The sequence below is a fragment of the Micromys minutus genome (genome assembly GCF_963924665.1).
Source record: "Micromys minutus genome assembly, chromosome: 17".
Lineage (NCBI taxonomy): Eukaryota > Metazoa > Chordata > Mammalia > Rodentia > Muridae > Micromys > Micromys minutus.
Genome location: NC_137952.1, coordinates 27796512 through 27821934, shown reverse-complemented (window position 1 = coordinate 27821934; position 25423 = coordinate 27796512). Strand labels below are relative to the sequence as shown.

Here is a 25423-nt window from a genome sequence, read left to right as displayed (position 1 = left end):
CAATCTCAGGACTATGTCTCCTTCAGGAAAGGCTTGATCTAGTGCCCATTGTAGTTTTGGAGAGACTGTACTGCAGGCAGTGGGTAAGAACATTATTCTCATGACCTAGAGGGAAATTCTTCAACAAATTTCTGCTTCGTTTTCTCAGTGACCAAACATAGTCAATAAATGTCTGTCCTAGAAGGCTGAGGAATAAATAAGGATTTTTTTCATATAAAGGGCTTCTGACAGTGTGGCACAATGGGTATGCTCTGTAGAGCTGGAAATGTATGCAAATCGATACAAAGTTAGGAATCAATGTGAATATTCACTTATAATGATAAAAGATATCGCAAAAATTACAAGATTTAGGAAGGTGTAGGGGCACACATCTGTCAATTCAGGGGACCGAGGCAGGAGGATCGTGAGTTCTAGGTCAAAACTTGGGAAACAGAAACCCGTCTTAAAAACACTTTTAAGGGTGAAAACATCTTAACAGCCATTAAAAACACCCTGATGATAGTTAATGATTAACCACGGTGAGTCCACACATCCTTTTCACAGTTTGGCTGTGTGCTCCATGACTGTCTCCTCATTCATCACCATCCTTGGTCCACACAGGTAGCAATCTTTTACCTCATCTGCCTGAGTAAGAGTTTAAGAGTGATTAATAAAACTTACCATTTGTTGGGTGTGGAGGTGCATACCTTTAATCCCAACACTGAATCTCTGGCCATCTGGGACAAGCTCAAAGCTAGCCTTATCTATCTAGGAAGTGCTCTCCCCTCCAAAGCCAGGGCTATACAGTGAGACCCGATCCAAAAAAGAAAGGAAGGAAGAAAAAGAAAATTATTGTTGTTATGTATTATATTATTAATGGTGGTTATTAGTGTTTAGCTGTTTAAAAGACAGAGCCTATGTTTCCCATGCTGGATTTGAAGTAGCAGGTATCCTCCTGCCTCAGCATGCCAAGCACTAGACTAGGATTACAGGCCATTATGCACTACCACATGCAATTTACATCCTATTTCTTGATTTTCCCATCTCAGAAGGGGAAAAAAGCAACAATGACTCAATCATTGCCTTCCAGAAAGCACCATGGAGCCAAGTGTGGTAGGCACACTAGTAGTCCAGCACCTGAAAGATACGGAGTTCAAAGCCAGCCTCAGCTACAAGTTGGAGGCCAACCTGGACTACCTCAAACACCCCCCTCAACAAAACAGAACAAATAAACAAAAACGAACCAAGCAAATCAACCCCCCCCCCCCCACTTTTCAGGATGGAACTTCTGTCTTTAATCAGGTGTCAAAAAAAATTTTTTTTTTCAGAACATAATTATCTGTTTCCAGAGAGGGTTTTGCAATAGTCTGCTTTCTGGCTGAATGTATTTTAGACCTTTCTGGGGTTTTTTTCTGGCAACAAAGGACACATTTACAGTTCAATTTGACCTCCCTCTGGCCTGGCCTTGGCTCCTTGTGTCCAGATGCCAGAGAAGCTGGTACAGTAGGTGGTAGGCTTATGTGAAACTGACTGTCAGCCACAGGAAATAGTCAGGGAGTGTTTATTCCACGTCTCCTTAGCCAGATCCTAAACATACCTCCCCCATAGCTGATGGAGGGATAGGAAGACAGAGGTCCCCACCTGTTCCGGATACAAGTGCTTACTTTGGCCAGTTTTATTAACACATGTATGCTGGTCAGATTTGGTCAAGTTGACCTTGGAAGAGGAAACCTCAGTTGAGAAAATGCCTCCATCAGATTGGCTGGTAGGCATATCTGTGGGACATTTTCCTGATTAATGAATCACAGGAGAGCCCAGCTCACTGTGGGCAGTGTCACCCTGCACAGGTGGTCCTGGGTCATATAAGAGAGCAAACTGATCACCTCATGAGATCTCCCCACGGTTCCTGCTTGGGTTCCTGCCCCCACTTTTATTCACGACAGACTGTGAGCTTGGTCATAGGACGATCTCAAAAACGTACTGCCCAGGCCTTGGGAGGGAACGTGCTAGGAGACAAACTTCAATGACATCACTGCCCCAACAGCTGCCTCTGCCCTGCCAGGCGCACAGTACAGTGAGCACCGGAGAACCACACAGTGTTATCCTTGGCTCTTTTTCTGGGAGGTTTGAAACCTCCTGTGGTCAGCAGCTCCAACTCCATCTCCTCCCAGGTTCTGGTCCATCAGGAAAGACAAAGTGTCTCCTAGAGTTGAATGCACCCAGGAACTGCTTACACCAGCTTGGCTCATGAATTCAGCGAACCAAATGCCAAAGTCAGGGTGGTTCCTTGAGCTAAACAGCTTTGGGTCCCATGTTGGGTTCTATGCTTTTTAAATGTTTTATTTATTAATTTTATGTGTAATGCATGTACATGCCTGAATGTATCCATGTGTACCACATGCATGCAGAGATTACATGAGGCATCAGAACCTCCGGAGTTTTGAGATACCTGATGTAGGTTCTGGGACCACGACATGGGGCCTCTGGGAGAACAGAGCTTGCTTTTAACCACTGAGCCATCTCTTCCAGCCCCCACTGGCTGTGTCCTTGAAGCTGGAGACGGAGTCATTACCTCTGAAACCCTGTGGCAGAGTACAGGGCAAGGGTTGGTTTCTGAGAGGAAACTGGGAAGTTAAGCCTCTGTGTATGGTAAATGAAGGAAAATACTCAGTTATGGTTCATTTGTGTAAGGCAGCCTTGGAGACTGTGTGGAGGGAGGGACCACAGCAAGAGAGAAGTGTGATGGAGAGGTAAGACAGGTGCCTTGAGCTTGACAGCTTAGCTTAGGACTTCTCTTCACCTCAGCCTCCTTAGGTGAGGACTCATGACCCTAGCTCAGCTCAGCTGGGCCTGCCAGCTCTGTTCAGGAGCTACCACCTCCAGACCTCTGTTTGCTATCTGTCTTCCCGTTCCGACCTTGGGCCTTCTGGACCCATTCCCCACTTGTAGCCCCTCACTCACAGTCCATGAAGGGTCTTTGCCGAGTGAGCTCTAGGGCTTGGCATCTCAACTAAGTCAAATCCCAGCTTGCTCCAGGCAATGCTTAGGAAACAGCCATGAATAAGTGCTAATCCTAAACATTTCCTGTTGCCAGTCAGAAGGCCTGCTGGGAGTCTGAGGCATTTTCAGCCCTCTTACCATTGGAAACCCTGATTAAAGGCGTATACCACCATCCATCAAAGATTTATTTATGTACCTTAGGTACACAGGTGTTTACACAGGTGTTTACACAGGTGTTTTATCTGTATGTACATTTGCACACCAGAAGAGGGCATTGGATCTCATAGGACTACAGTTGCAGATGGTTGTGAGCCACCATGTGGGATTTGAACTCAGGACCCATGGGAGAGCAGCCAGTGCTCTTAACCACTGAGCCATCTCTCTAGCCAATTGTTTCTTAATGCGCTAGCATTAATTCAGTTTCATATATTGATTCATTCCTTCCACCATGTGAGTTCCAGTTATAAAACTGAAGTCACCAGGCTTGGTGGCAAGAGCTTTGACCTGCTGAGCCATCTCCCAACCCTTTATTCTTCGATGTGTGATGAGCTGCCACTCAGGTCCTTTTGGGAGAACACAGTGCTACGAGCCCACTAAGCAAATAGGTGACTTTCTGAAGCTTTCTTCTATAGTGTTTATGACCCAAGAGGTTTCTAACTATGAACTCTGCCATTTGCTTCTGCTAGATACCTATTTGGAGAGATAGTTCAGTGGATAAGATATTTGTGGGGCCAAGTATAGGACCAAAGTTTGGGTCCCCAACACCCACATAAAATTTGTGTTCAAGGCAGAAGAGATGGCTCAGGCATCACATGCTAATCTATCAGAGGACCAGAGTGTGGCTCCTGGTACCTTATATCAGACAGTTCACAACTACCCTGTAAATCCAGCTCCAGGGGTTCTGAGACACATGGTTTCCTACATATCCACAGCACACAAGAACACGTGCACACACACACATAAATAAAAATAAATCTTAAGAATACTGTGTTCAGTGAATAAAGTGGGAATAACCAACACACCTGACATCAACTTCGGGCTTCCACATGTACGTGCACACAGCTGCTGTGCCTGCATCATGCATACACACCACACACACATCCACACTACACACACATCCATACCACACACACATCCACACCACACACACATCCACACCAAGAAAGAAAGGAGGAGTGAAAGGAAGAATGGAAGGAAGAAAGGAAGGAAGGATGGAAGGAAGAAAAGAAGGAAGAAAGGACTGAAAGAAAGAAAGAAAGGATGGAAGGAAAGAAGAAAAGAAGGAAGAAAGGACTGAAGAAAGGAAGGAAGGATGAAAGGAAGAAAGAAAGAAAGAAAAAAAAGGAAGGAAGGGAGGGAGGAAGGAAGAACAGAAAGAAGGAGGGAAGGGAGGAAAGAAGAAAGAAAGGAAGGGAGAAAGGAAGGGAGGGGGAGGGAAGGGGAAGAAGGGAGGGAGGGGGAGGGAGAGAAGGAGAGAGGTAAGCAAGCCCCCATGTCCCCTCTACTTCTAGGATCTGCTGAAGCAGAGTGGAATGGAGGTGAGGGGCTGTGAGCATGGTGCCCAGTCCTCACCTCCTGTGCTTTTCACTTTAGAGCCTAAACTCCTCCTTCATGAGCACTAAGGGGTCCCTCTCATCTGAGCTCAGGGGCCGTGCTTCTCTCCTAGGGCTGGCCTGACTCAGATGGTGCTGACCTACAAAGCTTTCCTCTTCGTTGCCCTCGGCCTCAGGGAACTGCCTCTGCCCATTGTCTATGTGTTTTTTTCCTAGTCATCCTTGGTACTTCTTTCCTGAAACGTCCTAGGCTCTAGGAAAGATGCTCCACCCACGAGGCCTGGTGTTTTGCCAGGGGTTTCTGGAGCTGCTAGTTAAGCCAGCCTTCTGAAGAAGATTGGAAGTGCTGTGACAGTGACCTGGGGGAGGAGTTACCTGTTTATAGAACCACAATCCCTCCGGAGTCCAGCTGTGACTGCATCCAGCCAGGGAGCTGGCCTCTTGGCAAGAGCTGGATGTGGAGTGGAGATAGAAGAGTTGGGATGGAAAGCCTGTCGCCGGACGGACTACTTGGCCATCCTCCCCAGGTAACAGTGTCTGCCAGGCTAATGGCCAACAGTCAGGGAGCACCTGGGGTCAACAAACCCGCTGTGGCTGAAAAGAGAGTGGGATTGGTCTCTGTGTGGTTGAGGAAAAGGAGGTTTGGTGTTTGGGAGTATGGAGTGGGTAGGGATAAGCAGCGCCCATAGAAGTAGGGACCTGGGGACCATGTCAGCAGGGCTTCTGCTCACCACTATGATATGCAGGCAGGAGCATCCTCAGGGTTGTTCCCTCAGGGATGCTCCCTCTGCCCCACGCCAGAGAACAATGGCTGCTCCTCCCTGAAGAGACCCACCGGGCCCATGTAGCTCATTACCCACCACCATAGGCCAGTGGACTTCCTGGAACCCGCTGGAACCCCGTGGGTCTCAATGGTTCAAATCCTCATGCCAATTGTTTTCTGGCTCCAAGAGTTCTGAGGCTGCACCCAGGTCCAGGACCCCACAAACGGTTTGCGGCTCAGCCCATCCTGTACTAGAGACCAAGGCCAACCGGAAGAACTCCCGTTTGCCCCCGGGGCCCCAGTAAGTGTCCTCAAGGGGCGCTAAATTTCCAAGGTGCTCTCCTAGACCCACCTTTTGTTCCATTTGCAGACTTTGATGGGTTTCTCACTGGGGTTCTAAGACCCAACTTAGGCTTCGTGAGGCAAGCAGTTACAGATACCGATCCTGGAGCGGACGTGGGGGCCACAGGCTGGACCCTCGGGGGAGGTGGACCCCCGGGAGAGGTGGAGAGGGAGGTTTCCACTGCTGGGCAAGATTTGATGTCCTAGTCTGAGTTTGAGAGGACCCATATGCAGCTCAGCCATCAGTGACATTTTGTGACAGGGTAGTGGAGGGGGTGGCCAGTCCTGGCTCTATTGTTCCGTCCCCTCAGGAGCATCACATTCCATAATGCTTCATGAAATACCTTAAGTCCCAGCTAATTTCCTGGGGCAGAGGGAGGCCCCTTCTTCCTCCTGCCTCTTCTGGATCCAGACCCAGGAGTAAGCAAACAGAAGCCTGTCTCTGCCCCGTATCTGGGAAGCACTTTGCTCCCAACTGGAGCTTCTAGGATTGGGAGCTTTTGGTTGATATGACTAATAGTCCTGCCCTCATAACTCGTAAAGTGGCTCCTGAAACAGGTAAGCTCTAGCAGCGGCTTCTCGGGCTTTGCTGCTGACTGGAGCTTTTCCTGGTGGCAGGGAAGTGATTGGCAGAGCTGACTGGGTATCAGACAGGTTCTGTGTAGACTTTACAGCTCAGCCTGACTCACAGAGGGCAGGGATCTCTGGCCAATAGCATCCACCTTGCCTTCCCAAGTTTCCCCTGGGGTCCGATCGCAGGGGGAAGGGTGGAGGAGTTCCTTCTCTCCCGGGGATCAAGATCATGATATTGTGTGCCCTACTCTGGAGGCCTCCCATCTTCCTTGGGCCACACCTGCCATGGGTAAGGATCAGCACTGACCTCTCTCAAACCTTCCTGGCAAAATATGGACCCTGGACCTCTCCATAAGTAGGGGGATCATGGAGGGTATACCATCCCTGTATAGGTGGAGGGAAGACAGACAGACAGACAGACAGACAGACAGACAGACACACACACACACACACACACACACACACACACACACACACAGAGAGAGAGAGAGAGAGAGAGAGAGAGGCTGAGACCTTCAATGGGAGACAGTCTCAGGATCTATAGATAATGTGGCCAGAAGCACCTGAGGTCAGTCAATGATGGAGATACCGTTTCATATGGGGACATCTTTGATCAGTGAAAACGATGCCTCATGCCCTAGGAAAACATCATGCCGCTAGTGTGGTGACTCAGTTATCACACTGATCAAAAGCAAATGAAAAGACTCCAGTATTTAAGTATCTCAAGGGCAGTGGGGATTTGTGGTATTTTTATGCAAATGTGCTTGTGTGTATGGAGGTCAGAGGTCAACACTGGATATTTTCTTTAATTATTTTTCGTCTCAGGGTCTCTCACTGAGCCGGGGACTCGTCGATTTTGTTAGACTGGCTGGCCAGTGGACTGCTGGGATCTACCTGTTTCTGCCTCTTCCATGTGCTGGGGTTAGAGACTCTACTACCATGTCTGGCTTTTATGTGGGGACTGGGGGTCTGAACTCAGGAACTCTGCCAAGGGAGCCATCTCCCCAGTCCCTTCTGAAGCTCATAGGCGGTGGGCTCTTAGCCTGGCCAGAGGGGCAGGTTAGCCAGGCCTGCTGCTTATGCTGGTCCTGTGTCTCAGAGTGGGCACGGAGACTCCTCACCCATCACAGGCCAGCATTAACACAGGCAGCATCTGTGTGTGGGCATCCTGCAGTGAGGACCTGGGTGGGGAGGAGATGGAGTCAGGTGCCTAAAAATTGACTAAGTTCCTGATATAACCTTTAGCTTAAGGAAGGACTATGGGGTTGAAATATTGCTGGGGTTGCTAGAATTAGTCGTCTCTGTGTGTTGTGTGTTATGTGTCTGTATAACTAAAATGACGAATAATTCAGTGTAGAGCCATGGAGGGGCAGATGCTGGGACAGGCCACCTCCTGAGCCATTCTGCTTTGGCTCACTATCCTTTACAGCTCTCTGTGGAGAGAAACACATTGGATTCCCTCAGACTCAGACTCTAGAAGGAAGCACCTGTGCCAAACCCGGGTCAGCCCCAGTGGGTACGAGGACCTTCTGACCGCGGGCTATAGAGCTCTGATGGAGGCACAACAGGAAACCGTTTTAGGTCCCACACTCCCTCTGTGTACCTGCTTGCAGTGCCCACTGTCCCCCATGCAGCTCTGGCTGCCCTGGGTGAGAGCAGAAGGGGTGGGAGGAGATGGGTGCCCCATGAACTCTTTCTTATTCGGTGTCAGTGCGAGTCTAACTCGGTGGCAGAGTCTAAGTGACAGAAGCCCCGGTCTGGGCTTTTCTTGTCTTGAGGCAATTCAGTGGATTCTCCTCCGGGCTGCTGGATCGTGTGTCTCCAGGGTTATTGTGTCTGTGCCTCCATGTGAGCCCCTTGGGGGTTCGGCCATCTATGGTCCCCTCCTAACTGGGAGCTGGTACTACACATTGCCTATGCATAGAATGCCCTTCCTACAGACCCATTCTAAAGGTCCTCCCTTGGTGGACTCTTCCTGCTAGAACCATACAGATGTTGTTCTCTTGGTGTGCACTTTGTCAAGAGAATACAAAGCCTCTTTGGAATCAGCCCAGAATTCTGCCAGGCCCATGTGCCTAACTTCAGATCACGGGGCTTGTCTGTGTAGGTTACCTAAAGAAGCTGGGTAAACAAACCCAAAGAAGCAATCCCCTGGGGAAACTGTAGGATTCCCTGGGTCCCAGGAGTGCTAGGATTTCAGCTATGGTGATATCAGTTACTCCCCCAGCACTCTGCCAAGACTTGGCCAGCTGGGCACTGCTGCCCTCTGCTTGCTCTCTTGCGATGCTTGCTTTCTCCTGGGCTCATCTGAGGTCTCATGCGCATCTGAATACACAGTGACCTTTCACCCACCATTTATGGCCAATGTATTAGCAATAACAATCACTAATGATAAAATTCCTTCTCAGGGGAAAACATAATATCAGCCACCCTCCTTCTCAAGCTCCCCAAACTCACTGAGGCACGGTCAGAGAGAGCATAGGTGAAGGCTTATCTACAGAAGTGTGGGTGCTCCTCCTCATACGACATGAGAAAATCTTTAGTCCAGCATGGAGAATGGCTTTCTCGTAGCCACACAGAAGGACCGCCTTTCTCTAGTCTCTTCCCTGCCTAGGTACATGCTAGCCCCTCCCGAGGCCACATACCATTAAAGCAGAGTTGCATACAGCAGAAAGAAGAGAACCTCTGGATGCTCAGGGGAGGGTCTCATGACCCTCCTTCTATGAGAGGCTATAAACAAGCCCACCTGGAATACTTTTGCAAGTGAGAAAAACTGAACTCCCCAAGATGGTGGTTTTTTGGCTCAGAATAGGCATTCACAACATACATTTTAGAACTTGCAGATACCATGGACCACTTGGTTCCATTGGCTCAGCCCTCCTTGAGACACGAGAAAGGCACAAAGGAATGAGAAGAGGACTATGTCAACAAGGACAGCCCTCTCTAGAGGGTCTAGATGTGACCATCTCCACCTGACCAGTGAGGTGTTCTCCCATTGCTTTGTCTGCTGCACTTGAGATTCTGTCCCTCAGAAGGACACTACCCCAGCTGGTCTGCCATTCTGTGGCTGCTAGAGGCCAGGATCATAACCCCAAGGCTATTTGGTCTCTATTTGGTTCCCCCAAAGCAACATCACTGTGCACTAGACTGATGCGTGTGGTCAGGGACCTAGGCAGTGCAGCATCTCCAGGTTTGAGAGTCTGCTGAGCACTGAGGGCTTACGGTCTCTTTGCAGGAGGAGGCCTCTGTCTTCTGCCGGCTCACTGTGAAAATCCTGGAGGCTCGGAGTCTGCCCAGGGCTGACCTGTGTGAGTGACTGTGTACGGGGACTGGATCCCAAGGGAAAGGACCAAATGCTCTTTGGGGTGATACTTAGCTGCTCTCAGGGAATACTGGGGTTGTCAAAGGAACACGGCTAAAATCACTGGAAATGGAATTCATTCTCTTCTGATGCCTGGTTTCCTTGACTTTGTCAGTGAGTCAGGCAGATCCATATGTGACTCTGCAGCTGCCAACAGCTTCTGGGATGAAATTCAAGACCCAAACAGTCGCCAACTCCAGTCATCCTGTGTGGAACGAGACCTTCAGTTTCCTCATCCAGAGTCAGGTCAAGGTGAATGTTACTCGGGGGTAGCACTAGTCTCTCCCTTGTAGAACAATCCACCCCCTTCCCTCCATATGAGGACCTAGGGAAAAATAGCATTGCTCCAGTACTCACAGAACTCAGGGAAGGAGGGTATCTGTGCTCTAGATTCTATGTGCTAAGGGCACAAGAATGTATAAAGGACGTGAGCCTGCCACTCCCTGGCTGTGGAGCTGATGGTTGGCAAGCTGCTGCTTCTCCCAAGCCCATCCATCTCTGAGCTGTGGATAGAAAGCATTTCTTTTTAATGGTACTGCTGTAGGGCTAAAGGGGAAATTGCATAGAAAAGTATCACACAGTACCTGGCACTTGCCTTTTGGGTGTGCTAGGGAATCAGCCAAGCAGAGCAATTGAAAATCTTTTCCAATTTTAAACTGCATTTAAAAAATTTATTTGGTATATGTGTGTGTGTGTGTGCCTGCATGTGTCGCAAGCACTCATGTGGAGGTCAGAGGACAACCCTGGGGAGTCTGTTCTCTCCTTCCACTATGTGGGTCCTGGGGAAGGGGTCCTGTTTGCCAGGCTTGCTAGCAGGTGACTTTAAACTCTGGGCCACCTTGCCTGCCCCAGGAGACATTTAAAAATATTGGGTCAGACAGGATCTTGTTATGTAGTCCTAGATGGCTTAGACCTTACTCTGTAGACCAGGCTGGTCTCAAACTCACAGAGATCTACCTGACTCTGCCTCCAGATTGGTTGGATTTGGGATGTGCAACCATTCTCAGTTTGATTTTTCTTGGGGAGGGGGAGCATTGTTGTTTTTGAGATATGCTCTGTTTACATAATTCTAGATGGCTTAGTTCTCCCTGTGTATCCATGCTTGACCTTGAACATATAGCAATCCTCATGTCCTTGCTTCCTGACTGCTAGGTTGCAGGCATGAGCCACCATGCCCTGCCTATAAAGAAAAATTCTTCAAGATACATACAAAAATACATACATACTTGAGACAACCACTGTGTGATTCAGACCAGCCTCAAATGCATGGTCCTCTTGTAACGACATCCCCAGGGCTAGGGTTACAGGCCTGAAGCCTCGGTCTTCTTTGATTCTTGGTCAAACAAAACTTGTGTACGAATGGGGGAGCAGCTCATGAAGCCCCACCCTCTACTTGAGGAACTATTGGCAGTTGATAGCTACTGGAGAAAGAAGAGTCAATTTTCTTCAGGGATTTGGGCTCTAAGAGGGAGAAAGAGAGAGAAAGAGAAGGAGGAGGAGGAGGAGGAGGAGGAGGAGGAGGAAGAGGAGGAGAAAAAGATACTATGTTATGTTTCTGGTCCCTAGAATATTCTAGAACTGACTGTCTATGATGAAGACTTAATTACGAAAGATGACATCTGTTTCAAGATTTCTTATGATGTTTCGGAAATCCTTCCTGGACAGCTGCTCCAGAAAACCTTTAGCCTAAATCCTCAGGTGGGTAAGAAGGCTCCAGGCTAAGGAAATTGCTCAGCTTTTCCAAGCTGCCAGGATGCTGCTGGCTATAGTCACCCACAGGACCAGATCTAGTTTTCTTTTAACAGGAAAGGGACTGGTCTAGCTGCTATTACAGACAGCATTATTACCCCACGTCAGGGCCTTAGTCACCTCAAGGATAGCACTCAAAACACTACTCAGTGCAATCACCAGGGGGCAGTGTAGACTCATCACTCTTGCTCAAGGGACTCCAGGCCTGCCCCACCAAAGTCTGGTTCTGCTTTCTGCTGCAGGTTTGGGGAGGGGAGGGTAGAATTATGGGACCCAGGAGCCTCCTTAACAGGGAGAAGAAATAGGAGCTGGATAGTCTTAGATCACCGATAGCGGAGCTCCGTGTCTTTTGCCTTCAGCCCCATCAGGGTTTGGGGAACCAGAAGGGAGGAAGATGTGTAATCTGCAGTCCTTCTAGTTTCGGGTACTTTAATAGCCTCCCCTAGACCCTTATTTCCTCAAGTCCCCTGAGACTGCTAGAGACGGCGGGATAATGCTGCGAAGTGATCGTGTCAACTGTAAATGCTGGTGACTTGCCTGCCCTCTCTGATTACAGGGACCAGAAGAGTTAGACGTGGAGTTCCTGGTGGAGAGAACGTGAGTACGGCTCAAGAGCCGGGGACACAGGCTCTTCTCCGAAAACCGGCTCCGACCCAGAGTCCTTGTTGGTCTGTTCGGCTGAGCCACCTTCCCGACTGCCTGGGAAGTCTGGGGCTCCTCTTGGGGGCAAGGAGGAAGATGTGAGGTGTTTTCCCTGTCCTGTGCTCTCATTTCACCTTGCCAAACACAGTGGCATCTCTCCTAATTCTTCACCACCCAGGGAGCGTCCCCATGGATAGGAATGTGAGCGGTGGGGTGGGGGATATCAATGCAGAGCACTTTTGACTTCCTAAGTTCAAAGTGGATGTTTTGATTTTCTTAGGAGGGACCCTCCAGAAAACCTCATCACCAACAATGTTCTTGTGGTAATGACCTTCCTGTCACCCAGGCGACATTGGGGGAGGGGGTTGTTGGGGGAGAAGGGCCAAGACAGGGGTAGGACTTTGTGGTAAAACTACCCCAGACTCCCAACCAGGTGGTCATCTGAAGCTGTGGGGCTTAGAGGGGACTAGAGCTGAGGTCACATTGCGGGGGGGGGGGGGTCGTCCGCTGAGACTGTCCTGGCTTCTGACTGAATGTCTGGGGGGACTGTTGAGAAAACTTAGGTGCTTTTAGACAATGTTTAGTTATGTGTAATGAGTGCAGTGAAGTCCTGCATGCCAGGACCAGTGTCATTTATTAATGTTTCTAGTAGAATTTGCAAGTCTGTCTCTGAGCGCCTCCCTGAGATCTCATGAAGCCACAGTGGACAGTAATGGCCACAAGGTGGCGAGCGCTGCATGGAAAGCTGCCTATTGGATGTGGCGGCAAGTGAATAAAAACCTGGAACCTGAGGGGCACTCACTCTCAGGGCTTGCAAAGTGTTGGTCGGATGGCTGGTTTACCTTTAAAAGGAATTCATAAGGTAGCCTGGTACCTCACAGCACCTGTCTGTAATCCCAGCACCTGAGAGGCAGAGGCAAGAGGCCAGCCTGGTCTACCCAGTGAGTTTCAGTTCTGCCAGGGCTACACAGTGAGACCTCATGCCAATGATAAAACAGTGAATTAGCACCTGCAGAAGTTGTGTCCTCTCTGAGTTGTGGGGGTGAGCGGTGGGTACTTAGATCCAGCAGTTCTTTTGGAAGTGCTGGCTGGAGCAGCCTCCGCCACCGAGCTTCACAAATCCTAGTTGATGAGGCTGAGGATAATCGAGAGATGTTCTGGTCACGATGAACCCGAATGCTTCCCTGTCACCTCCAGCCTGTGGGCCTGAGATGGCCACAAACTTGAGAATCTCTGAGACGTTGCAGAGAGAGACCTGAGCCCGAGAGCCAGGGGCTTTTAGAGCCACCCAAAGTCGAGCAGAGCTAAGAGACCAGGGAGAGGTGGGGATGGACACTCCGCATAAAACACCAGCAGGCTTAGTGGTTTGTAGCAGGTCAGAGAAGGATGAAGGGTTTCCATCTAGTCCCATTCCGAACCCCACTTCTTGTGTGTGTATGGTGGTTTGAGGCTCAGATGAGGTAGAGGGAACCTCAGCTTACAGTGGGGAATTCTTTGCCTGCAATGTCGTCTGCCTCAGGCCCGAGAACTGTCACACTTGGATGTCTCCTTGGACAGAGCAGGAAGTGCCGCCATGGTAGCAGGTGAGAACTGGACTCTGCCTGGACCCCGGTGGGCATAGCCTGCTGGGAAACCTGCACAAGAAGGGAACGCCTCTGCCGTGGGGGCGAGTCCCGTGGGGCTACGACATCCAAGCAGGCTGGAAAGGCTCTCCTTAGAATCCTGCTTACTGTGGTCCTGCCTCCACCTCCTCTTCTACAAACAACCGCTGCTGCTACCATCCCAAGTCCAAGATGGAGTTCAAGGCTCCTTTTCCCCTTTGTTCCCATCTCCTCCCTAGGTCAGGACAAACTAGAGCTGGAGCTTATGCTGAAGGGGTCATATGAGGACACGCAGACATTTTCCCCAGACACAGCTTTTCCCTTCAGCTTCCATTACATGAGGGGCCAAGACACGGAGCTGAATGGGTACCTGAGGGTGAGTCTCTGCTCCCCAATTCTCCCATCACCCTTAGCTCCTTGCCCTTTTCCCTACTAAAGCCAGGCCTCTTAGGCTCATGGGACATCAGGGCTGGGGACAATCACAGTGTCAGTCATCAAGCTCCAATGGATCCTTCATCAGAAGTCTTATTGGTAGAATAAAAGCAGCCGACGCCCACACAGGCAGCCCGTGCAGCCTGGCCTCCTCCATGCCTGCCCTCTGCTCTCTCGTGTCTGTTCCTTGATGCTCCCGCCATCCTTTCCTTCTTCTCAAACATGCCGTGTATTTTCCATGGCTGCCTCCAATACCTCCTCGTCCTCTTCTGCCTCCTGCTTCCCTTCCTCCCCATCTTAGCTCAAACAACACCTCTGCAGAGATGGCTTCCACCACCCCCCTTCATCTCAGATAGATCCCCATTCCTCCCTTTGTTTCCAGCATTCTACCCCAGCACACTATGAGACACCAACACCACTTTACTGACACTGGTTCATTGGCCATCTCCTTTCTTTGAAAAATAGTTTTAGACGGGGTCTCACTAGTTAGCATGACTGCTTTGGAACTGGCCATGTAGATCAGGCTGGCCTCAAACCCAGATAGCAACCTGCCTCTGCCTCCCAAGTGCTGGAACTAGAGGTATGTGCCACCACCCCCAGACATGACCCATTTCTTCAGAAACTGACACATGATTTAGTGAGAATGGTGTCTTGCCAAGGCAAGGAGTCTCAGTCATCACTATTTGTAATTATTATAATTAGTTTACTATCATCAGGGACAGGCTGTCCTGCTTGCCCTTTAGGCTCTCAGAATTTGTTGAATAAATGGATGGATGGATGGATGGATGGGTTGGGTGGGTGGGTGGATGGATGGAAGGATAGATGGATGGGTGGATGGATAGATGGATGGGTGGATGGATAGATGGATGAATGGATGGGTGGGTGGTTGGGTGGGTGGGTAAATGGATGGAAGGATAGATGGGTGGGTGGATGGATAGATGGATAGATGGATGGATGGATGGGTAGATGGACAGTTTCCCTCCAGAGCTCCAGAAACAGTGGCTGGAACTCAGATACCTCAGCGACACCTTTCAATGTACCCCTGAAGTCGTTGGCTGCAGGGAAGGAGGTGACCATAGACATTCCTGCTATGAAGGTAAGTGGCCTCAACTGGGGGGGGCGGGCAGACAGGAAAAGAGTGGGGGGGGGAATACCCATGTCTCCAGGGTCTAGGATATTTCAGAGTCTCTTGCTTTAATTTCAGGCTTCAGAAGGGAAGCTGCAGCTTAAGACAGACAGTTGGTATGAGGCATTTGTTTCTGTGGGAACAAAGAAAAGGGGCATGGGAGGGGGAAGTGCTATACATAAGGTATTTTGGGGGGTGAATCAGGGGGTGTTTGCAGAAGCTCTGTGGTCACCCAAGAAGTGAGCCATGTTATTTTCTCCAAACTCTTGGACCCTCCACCATTCCAGCCCCAAAGAGCTGTCTGTACGGCTGAGCTATGGGCTCAGTCCCGAGGAGCAGGCCTTCCTAGGCAGGAGGAAGAAGGTGGTTGCTGCCGCCCTGAAGCAGGCTCTGCAACTGGATGAAGACTTGAAAGAAGATGAGGTTTGGGGGTACAGCAGGGTTGTGGGTGTAGAAATTCTGAACTGGCCTGTGCTCTTAGTCTCCAAAGAATGGAATTGGACTGTTGGGTGTTCTCTTTGGGGGTTCTGTTCTGAGCTGAAGGTTGACCCTCAGTTCTCCCTGAGTACAAGGCCTGGAGGCAGGGAGCAGGCTTGAGTGAGGTAGAGGGCAGCTCATCCCCATCTTGTCTGCATCTCTGTGTGGTCCAGGTCCCTATTGTGGGAATCAACGCTGAGGGAGGAGGTATGCGGGCTATGATCTCACTCTACGGCCACCTATTGGCACTTCAGAAGTTGGGACTCCTGGATTGTGTGACCTACATCAGTGGCATCTCAGGTGCTACATGGTAAGGGCCATAGGGACTGGAACAGCAGAGATGACCAGAATCCAGAGTAGGGGCAGAGGGGATGCCGAGGGCCCTTTGTATGGAGATCCCGTGTGGAGAGAGCTGTATAATCTTATGGGGGTCAAGCAGCTTTCTCCAAAAGAAGAAACAGACTTAATGGAGAATCCTGCCACAGCACAGTGAAGTCAGGGGACTTCTCCTCAGTACTAAGGAGTTGGAAGAGGGAGAGCCCAGAAAGGGCCAGATTTACTTTTGCAAATCCCTCCACTTGCAGGCTTTGGTGACTCAGAGCAATTTCTAGGAATCTTGGTCTCGGTTTATCTCCAAAATGTATGTGATTAGAGACACACTTAAAGGCTGAGGTAGGAGGATTGCCATGAGTTCCAAGTGAGAGCTTGTCTAAACAATAAAGGGGACACACACACACACACACACACACACACACACATACACAGAGAGAGAGAGAGAGAGAGAGAGAGAGAGAGAGAGAGACAGACAGACAGACAGACAGACAGACAGAGAAAGAAAAAATGTTTTTTATACAAAGATAAGAAGATAATGCCTCCTCTCCAGCCCCACTCCTGGGCATGAACACAGAGCAGACATTTCACTATTACAGATTCATTCATGAACCTCATTGACACATGACTCCTCCTAAAGTAGGAGCAGAAGTTTAAGTGATAGCTATTGACAAGTACAGTCTTAAATAACTTCAGGACAGGCCCATAAGGTTCCAGTGGGGACTGGTACTGTCCAATATAATAGCCATCGGCATATATGGCTGCATGTTTTCAGGCTTGGTGTTCAGGGAGAGCACTGAGGGGAACCAATCTTTTGGGGGTGATACATTATAAGGGTTCTTAATGCCATAGACAGGCAGATGGCAGCACAGGGGCAGCTCTGAGGAGAAGGGGTCCATGGGACAGAGTGGGTGCTTCCTCAGAGGAGAGAAGATAAGGAAGTTTCCTTTATAGGCTCAGAGTTGCTGTTACTGTATTCAACAACGTAAGTTATGAAAGCAGTTTTTCTTACTGTTTTCCTGCTGGTTTCCTAATGTGGCTGCTGAGAAACTGTACGTTATATGTGGGTTGGGAGCACCTCATGACTGAAGCACCTGCAGCCATGTTAGGGACTTAGGTTGAGCCTCAACCCAGAGAATAAAACCTAAATCACAACACCTATATAAAACCTATATAACACCTACATAAGGCCCATTTCATACCCATCCTGGTGTGAAATACCCATGCTCAGACCCAGACTAGGACTAAAAGGAAGTCCCAGGACCCATCTCCAAATGGACCATCTTGACAGCGAGGACAATCCCTCCTTAAGGGATTAGACACAGGGTGAGATTGGGCTTCAGCTTTTATCCCTTTGTTCCCCATCCCAGGACAATGGCCCATCTGTACCGGGACCCAGAGTGGTCACAGAAGGACCTCGAGGGACCCATCAGTCATGCCAGGGAGCATGTGGCTAAAAGCCTGCTGAAGGAATTCCTCCCCGAACGCTTGGCAAGCTACCGCCAGACACTGAAGCTTCGGGAAGAGCAGGGCTACACCGTCACCGTAGCTGACCTGTGGGGCCTGGTGCTGGAGTCCAAGCTGCATGGGCAGGTATGCTGCCTTCACAGCAGCATGGTATGGCTGTATCTCCAGGCACATCTACCGAGGGTGGGAGAGGCTCTTCAAGACTGCATCAGGTCTCAGTACCTGGGGAATCCAGGAAAAGGGGTTCAAGGCCAGCAGAGACTACATAGCAAATGTACACAGGGGACCCTGTCACAAACAAACAAAGACTGTGAGGGCTAGTGTCTGTCCAATGCCAGGATGCTTTCTTTCTGAGTAAGTTCTTCCATTATAGTTGCATGCATTTTATTCTGCATGGCCGCAGCAAACCCCACTGTGCATACGTTGTACTTCCTGTACCCATTTCTCTGATGATGGAAGCCTTGACTGATCCCATAAACACTGGAGCAATAGATATGGTGTTGCAGTGGTGTGCTGACTTATAGTCCTTGGGGGCAGATGCCCAGAGTGGTCCAGGTATTTCTAATTTTAGTTTGTTTTTTTTTTAAACCTCAATACTCACTTCCATGACGACCGCTCTAGTTTACACGCCCAGCAGCACTTTTCCTCAAAGGCTCTCGTCAGCATCTATTGATGTTCATTCTCTTGATCATAAGCACCGAGAGACCTGGGTAAGGTGGCATATCGATGTGGCTTTGACTTGCATCTCCTACATGCCTGAGGATGCTGAATCACATATTTGTTGGACATTTGTGCTTCTTTTGAGGATGCGATCAGAGTCTGGGGTTTGGAATATTTAGGCTTTTGAGCACTTCATGTATTCCAGAGGCCAATCCCCTGTCTGGTGACTCACTAATGAACACATTTGGCCCCAGTTCTGTAGACTGTCTTCACTCTGACGACTGTTCCTTTGCTACACAGAAGCTAACTTATTAGATCTAACTGATTTTTGCTATTGTTTTCTGGGATATTGGAGTTTTCCTTTATCAGTTTCAAAGTTAGGGTTTTTGGTCCATTTCGAATTCAGAGTTAGACACAGGGAACTGGTTTCATTCTTCTACATGTGAATATAGAATTCTTCTTCATGTAGATATAGAATTCTTTTAAACATGAATATAGAACTATTCTACATGTGTATACAGTTTCCCCAGCACTGTTTTTGATGACACTGTTTTTTTCTCCAATGTATTTTTGTCAAGAATCGGGAGACTACTGCTGTATGTGTGCATTTCTGGGTCTTCTATTCCACATGTCTCTGTTTCTGTGCCTGTGCCATGCTGGGTTCGTTTTGTAACTATGGCTCTAAAGCATAGTTTGAGATTGGGTATTATGTCTCCAGTGTGGCTCTTTTGATCACAGTTGCTCTAGCTAATTGAGTTTTTCTTTTTCCCCCTGTGTGCTTCTATGTGAATTTTGGGACCCACTCTTGAGTTCTTTGAAGAATATCATTGGAATTTAAAGGAGGGTTGTATTGAATCTGTTGAAGATCGTCTTCAGCAAAATAGTCATTTTATTTTATTAATTTTTATTGTATTGAAAATAGACGTTCTTTTGATCCCCCCCCCCCCAGTTCCGAGATCCTCCCCCTTCCACCCAGATCCAGACCCTTCTCTCTCATTACAAAGCATACAGGCAGCTAAAGAATGATCACACAATAAGATAAAAGAAATGTAGACAAATCTGAATAGAACAAACGGAAGGAAAAGAGCCAAAGAAAAACACAAGGAAAACAGGCACAGAGGCCTGCATGTCTGCAGACATGGGAACTCCATAACCACACAAACTACTGCTGGGTGTGGGGCTTGTGCTAAGAATAAATTATATCTCCAGTGAGACCCTGTTGGAGAAAACTAATTTTTGTTTGCAAGAGGCTGTCTTTGGAGAGAGCTTGCCCACTTCTCTCTGCACTGGTCGCCACCTGCGCAGACCTAGGCAGCCCCTGTGTATGCCTCCAGTATCTGTGAGGTCTTATGAGCGTTGGTCCTGCTGTGTGTAGAAGGCTTAGTTTATGGTACTAATGTTGTTGACCAATGAGCATCTACTGTGATTCTTCTTTCAAATTATTCTGGCAGCTCTTGGCCTCCTGCTTTTCACTATGTTTCATGTTAACATTGGGATTCTAATCGGAACAGCACTGAATTTGTCAAGCCAGTGTAATTACTTGAATGTTTTTACTGCATTACTGTGCCCTCTGTAGCCCTTGGGTCTACTGTACAAGTTCACATTCAGTTCAGAATGTGCTGTGCTTTTACTACCTGACTTTTCTGTCTGGTGGCAACAGCTAATTAACATAGAGGGAGAAGCTTATGACAGTATGTTTTATGAGGTGTTAAAAAAACAGCTTGATCCCAGTTATTAAAAAAACCTATTATTTAATTATCATTTGATCTTCTAATAATGACATCATCATGAGTTTATGTATATGATTTATAGTAATTTATTTTTTTTAGACAGAGTCTCATGTAGCCCAGGCCAGCATCCAAGTTGCTATGAAACTGAGGCTAGCCTTGAACTCTTTTTTTTTTTAAGATTTATTTATTTATTTTATGAGTAGATTGTTGCTGTCTTCAGACACACCAGAAGAGAGCACCAGATACCAGTACAGATGGTTGTGAGCCACCATGTGGTTGCTGGGAATTGAACTCAGGACCTCTGGAAGAGCAGTCAGTGCTCTTAACCACTGAGCCATCTCTCCAGCCCCCGGCCTTGAACTCTTAACCCTCCCACTGTTATCCCTCATGTGCTTGGATTACAGACATGTGCCACCATGCCTGTTTAATACAGTGTGAAGGCTTAAACCCAGGGTCTTGCAAATGTTAGGTGAACTGTTTTATCAACTGAGTTACATCCTCAGTCCTCAACATTTTTTCCTTAACATTTTGTTGGGTGGAGTAGGGATGTCAGGAAAGCATTTGGAAGAAGCTGAGACTTAAACTGCATTAAACCTGAAAAGGGCAGAACATCCCTCGGCAGAATGTGGGCAAAAAGATTGCTGTGTGCTTCCTGGAAAGGTGTGTTTGCGCATTTGTGTGCACATGTCTGTGTCTCTGTGTGTATATGTGTGATATGAGTGTGTGTGTATGTGTATGGTATTTGTGGTATGTGTGGTGTGTGTGTGCCTATCTTTGTGTGAATATGTGCATGTATGTGTGTGTCTGTTTCTCTGTGTGTGTTTGTCTCTCTGTGTGTGTCTGTATCTGTGTCTTTGTGTCTCTATATGTTTGTGTCTGTGTGTCTGTGTCTGTGTCTCTGTGTGTTTGTGTGATATGTGTGTCCGTCTTTGTATGAATATGTGTATGTATGTGTGTGTGCATGTGTCTGTGTGTGTGTCTGTGCATGTGTCTCTGTGTGTGTGTGTGTGTGTGTGTGCATGTGTCTCTGTGTCTCTATGTGTGTGTGTCTATGTGGTATCTGAGAAGACAGAATGGGAGGAACTATGGTAGACTACAAGTGGAGCTGCTCAGAGCTGTCTACACACACCCACTCATAACCCCCAGAACTCAGCAGAGCTACTGCCTCCCTCCGCACTGCTCTCTTAGGCTCCTACCCTACCCTGGCCTGGACCTGCTGGAGTTACTGCTTCCGAGACATGCAAGTCCTCATGCTTCCAACCCTAGGTGTCAGATCAGAAGCTGTCAGGACAGAGAGCTGCACTGGAGTGTGGTCAGAACCCTTTGCCTCTCTACTTGAGCCTCAACGTCAAAGAGAACCATCTGGACACCCTCCACTTCAAGGGTAAAGTCCTATTCCTCCCACCCTCTAACAAACTCCAACTCCTCCATACCCTGAGAGTTCCCAGAGAGTCCAGTGTGAGCCAGGGAGCACTGTATCCTTGGGTGTGGGGTTGTCTGTACGTGTGGACAGGGGTAAGCGAATGGTCCTTGGAGTCTGCTTTCCTCATATCTTCAGGGTTGGTAGCATATCGGGGAGCCAAAGGCCTACCAGGCAGAGACAGTGTCACTGGTCCCCAACAGACCTGTGAGTCCCTCTCCCCAACCCTGTCTTTCTTTCCCATCCCATTAGAATGGGTGGAGTTCTCTCCCTATGAAGTTGGGTTCCTAAAATATGGAGGCTTTGTCCCTTCTGAGCTCTTTGGCTCCGAGTTCTTCATGGGACGGCTGATGAAGAGGCTTCCTGAGTCCCAGATTTGCTTTCTGGAAGGTGAGCCCTATCTTCCTGAACAGGACTTCTGTAGCTCAGGTCTGGGCAGAGCCGCAGGGTGAGAAACAGGTGGGGAGTGGGGATGGGCCATTGCAAGTAACTGCTTTTTTCCCACACCCAGTTTTCATTGGTACCCGAGAGTGGGGATCATTTGGTGCCCGTGTGGGAAAGATGGGGTACAGGGACCTAAGGGCTGGTCTCTCTTGGAATTTGGCCTTCAGGTATCTGGAGCAACCTTTTCTCTGTGAACTTGATGGATATCTGGTATGACATCACTTCTGGGAAAGACGCGAACGATTTCCCTGTGGATATCCAGAACTCAGGTAGAAGAGGGGTGTTGAAGTGGGGAGCCTGGGCTGAGACCATTCCCCTTTGGAGGCTGCTGGAAGAGGACAAGAGCAGGCATTTTCGGGCTTCTCATACAAGCAATGTCTGTTACTCTTGATGCAGAGAAGGGATTCTCAGCCTCAGCAGGAATGTCTTCCAGCGTGGAGGCCCCATGGCTGCAGCCTGGAACAGCGCTGGCCCAGGCATTTAAGGGCTTTCTGACTGGCAGGCCATTCTATCAGCGTAGCGCCAATTTTCTCCATGGCCTCCAGCTGCACAGGGACTACTGTAACCAGAGAGACTTCTCCACCTGGGCAGGTAAGGACCATGGCCATGTGTCCCCTGGCCAGGCTCCAGTGGGGTTGAGCTGTGGCTAATTGCTGGTGGTGGTTTTCGGTGAGATCATATGTATGTTACATCTTGGGTGTGGTCTGGAAGTCCCATTGTGGGCTTAGGGGGAGCTCTGAATTCAGAGAGTGACATCAGACATAAGAAGGGGACATGGAGGGGAATGGGATCAGGGAGTGTGGGGGTTACCTATGGAAAGGTGGCTGCTTCTAACTAGCATTGCCTTTTCTACCAGATTGCAACCTAGATGACACTCCGAATCAGCTGACCCCACAGGACCCTCAGCTCTGCCTAATTGATGCTGGCTGTTTCATGAACAGTAGCTGTCCCTCCCTGTTCCGCCCAGGTCGCCAAGTGGACCTCATACTCTCCTTCAACTACAACCAATCCTTGCCCTTTAAGGTGCCTAGTGACTCTGTGGGAACCCCTCTGCCTGGCCAGGCTCACCTCCATGGATGAGCAACAGGGCCTCTGCCTCACACTTCCCATAACTAAGAGAAGGAGCTGTAACCCATAGACGATTTCTGGGTCCTCCATAGGGAAGGGCAGTGACGGTGGTTGGGCTCTGAGATCACAAGACAGGTGAATGGGACCCTCTGGGATACAACAGCTGGACAAAGCTGGCAGCAGATTCCAAGCACCTCCACAGCCGACTCCCGACTTCCTAAGAAGTCTGGGTGGCAGTAATACCAGCATGCGCATGTACATTCTCTGCTGGGCTAAGATTCAACTGATGGTGTAGTAACAGTATAAGGGTGGGGGAAGGGCTGCTGGGTCCGCATTCCCACCTATAACTTCTAACTGATGGGATCCTTAGATTCTCTTGGAGGCCTTAGTTTGGGGCCAGCGCCAGGCCAGGCAGTTGTCCTGACGCTGAGGGAGCAAGTGGGAACTGGAACAGACCTACAGTGAAGCTGAGCTGACCCAGCTCCCTGTGGGCCACCCTCTGCTCCCCTAGGGGCTGCAGGAATCTGAGAAATATAGCAGAGCTCGGGGCCTGCCCTTCCCCCGCGTGGAGCCCAGCCCTGAGGACCACCACCAGCCCCAGGAATGTTACCTTTTCTCAGACCCCGCCTGCCCGGAAGCACCGGTCCTGCTTCACTTCCCCCTGGTCAATGACTCCTTCCAGGACCACTCAGCCCCCGGTGAGGCCATCATTCCCTTCCGGTTCCCTGGTGGGCCGAACGGGGGGGGGGGGGGGGGGCAGGAAAGTGGGCTGGCCCTTGGGCTCTTTGGCCACACCTCCCTGGCTTTGGTAGCTGGTGCTCAAACCTTAGTGATGCCCTCCTGTCTCGGGACTTTGTGGTGACCCCTCTGCCTTATGCTCTGTGTAGCCTGGGACCCCTTCTTAGGGACTGGGCCTTTCTTCCATTGACCTCCAAATCTCAGCCCTCCTCACATTCCTTCCCATCCTTTCTTCCAGCTTGGCAGAACATGGTCTACTTTGGGTGGAAGAATCTAATACCTGCATTTGTGCATTACCCCAGTTTTCTCGTTGATATATCATAATCCTGACACTTGCAGACTTACTCTCTTTTGGTTGTTTTGATGTAATGTCTTCCTGGACCACCCCAGTCGATGTGGTACTATGTGGCCTCAACTTCATAGCAATCCTCCTGCCTCAGCTCCCTGAGTGCTAGGATTACTCAGGTTCACTATCACACATGGATTGGGGCTCTACTTTTTCTTATCTTTTCCTTCCTTTTTTTTTCTTTTTCTTTTTGGAGTATGGGTTTTGTCTGCATGTATGTCTGTGCACCACTTGCATGCCCTGGGGTCTAAAGAGGCCAGAAAGGGGCGTCAGATCCCTTGCAACTGATGTTAAAGATGGTCGTGAGCTACCGTGCGGGTGCTGGGAGTCAAACCCAGGTCCTCAAGAAGAGCAGCCAGTGCTTTTGCTGCTCAGTCATCTTTCCAGGTCCCATGCTCTTTCTTTCTCTTTTTCTTGTACTGGGTATTAAATCTAAGTTCTTACATCCCCAGCCCACATTTTAAATGCCCAGGCTGTCTGTGATCTCAGACTGTAGACCAGGCGTTGGATTTACAGTCTGCCTCAGCCTTTTCAGTAGCCGGATGCCAGGCATTAGTTACCTCCTGAGCTTTCAGAATGCTCTTAACAGCCCAGCCCTTGAATTCTAAAGAAAATCCTCTCCTTGTTCCCACCAGGAACTTTAAGACTCCATTCATTGATCTCAGTGGTCTTCATTCTGTTTCTAGTTCTCCAAGAAGCCATGAAGCAGTCTCTTGAGCTATCTCAACTATGCGATAGGTGTGAAGGGGTGACCAAACTCCTCTTACCTCAGAATTGTTTCTTATCATCCACATTTGTATTTCTGACTGAAGGGAAAAGCAAGGACCCCTTCCACTGTGGCTCAGCTTCCTCAGGGAAGAAGGCTGAGAGACAGTCTTGCGTACCTATGGAGATCCTGCTCCTGACCCAACTCTCACCCTTGGCAGGTGTCCGCCGCTGCCCTGACGAGCTCCAGGCTGGGCAGGTGAATCTCACAGGGGTCGCCTCCCCCTACTTCCTGTACAACATGACCTACAAGAATGAAGATTTTGACCGGTTGCTTCAGCTCTCTGACTACAACATTCGGAACAACCAGGGTACTATCCTGCAGGCCCTGAAGACAGTTCTGAAACGAAGGGTTTCAGAGACCAGGCCATTGGGAGTGAAGACATGAGGCTTCTCAGGGGGTCTCCGAGGCTCTGAAGACCACACTATGACCCTCCAACTTCCAAGGTTCTATCCCAGCCTGCAGCCAGGCACAGCCACAGTGCTTTGGCTGAAGCTCCCGGTTCTCCAAGGCCTGGGCTTCCATTGTAGATACACTGGCTGTCCAGAGGGGCTGTGCCCCACTCTCCTTTCTCCCCTGGGTTTCCAGCTGGTCTGGGAGGAGTTGGAAACTTCCCATGACCAGTATGTAAGACACCTGACCACAGCAGGCTGCTCATGGCTGATAGAAATCTTGTTAGTTTTTGAAGTTTGAACTTGAATCCTGCAACCTTAAACTTACCAGCTCAAATACTTTTCAGGTACTCAGTTATGGATCTGGCCATCTACTAAAGAGAGGGTCTTACTTCCTGCTTCCTGATTCAAATGTGTTTTATTTCCTTTTCTGACTGAATTACTCTGACTGGAACTCCTGACAT

The 25423-nt window shown here is 49.2% G+C and overlaps 1 protein-coding gene across 1 annotated transcript; it reads left to right on the top strand.

Annotated features, from left to right (window-relative positions):
- Positions 1-4987: 4987 nt before the first annotated feature.
- Positions 4988-24954, top strand: PLA2G4D (phospholipase A2 group IVD; the record flags this gene model as incomplete). Its single annotated transcript, XM_080931333.1, has 20 exons — positions 4988-5059; positions 9446-9518; positions 9687-9823; positions 11138-11269; positions 11877-11917; positions 12243-12285; positions 13482-13545; positions 13803-13939; positions 14981-15091; positions 15200-15237; positions 15409-15544; positions 15772-15908; positions 17299-17521; positions 21052-21169; positions 21458-21595; positions 21817-21918; positions 22046-22240; positions 22506-22672; positions 23229-23415; positions 24728-24954. The coding sequence occupies 20 exons, from the start codon at positions 4988-4990 to the stop codon at positions 24952-24954; spliced, it is 2478 nt and encodes an 825-aa protein (XP_080787459.1).
- Between the last annotated feature and the right edge of the window lie 469 nt (positions 24955-25423).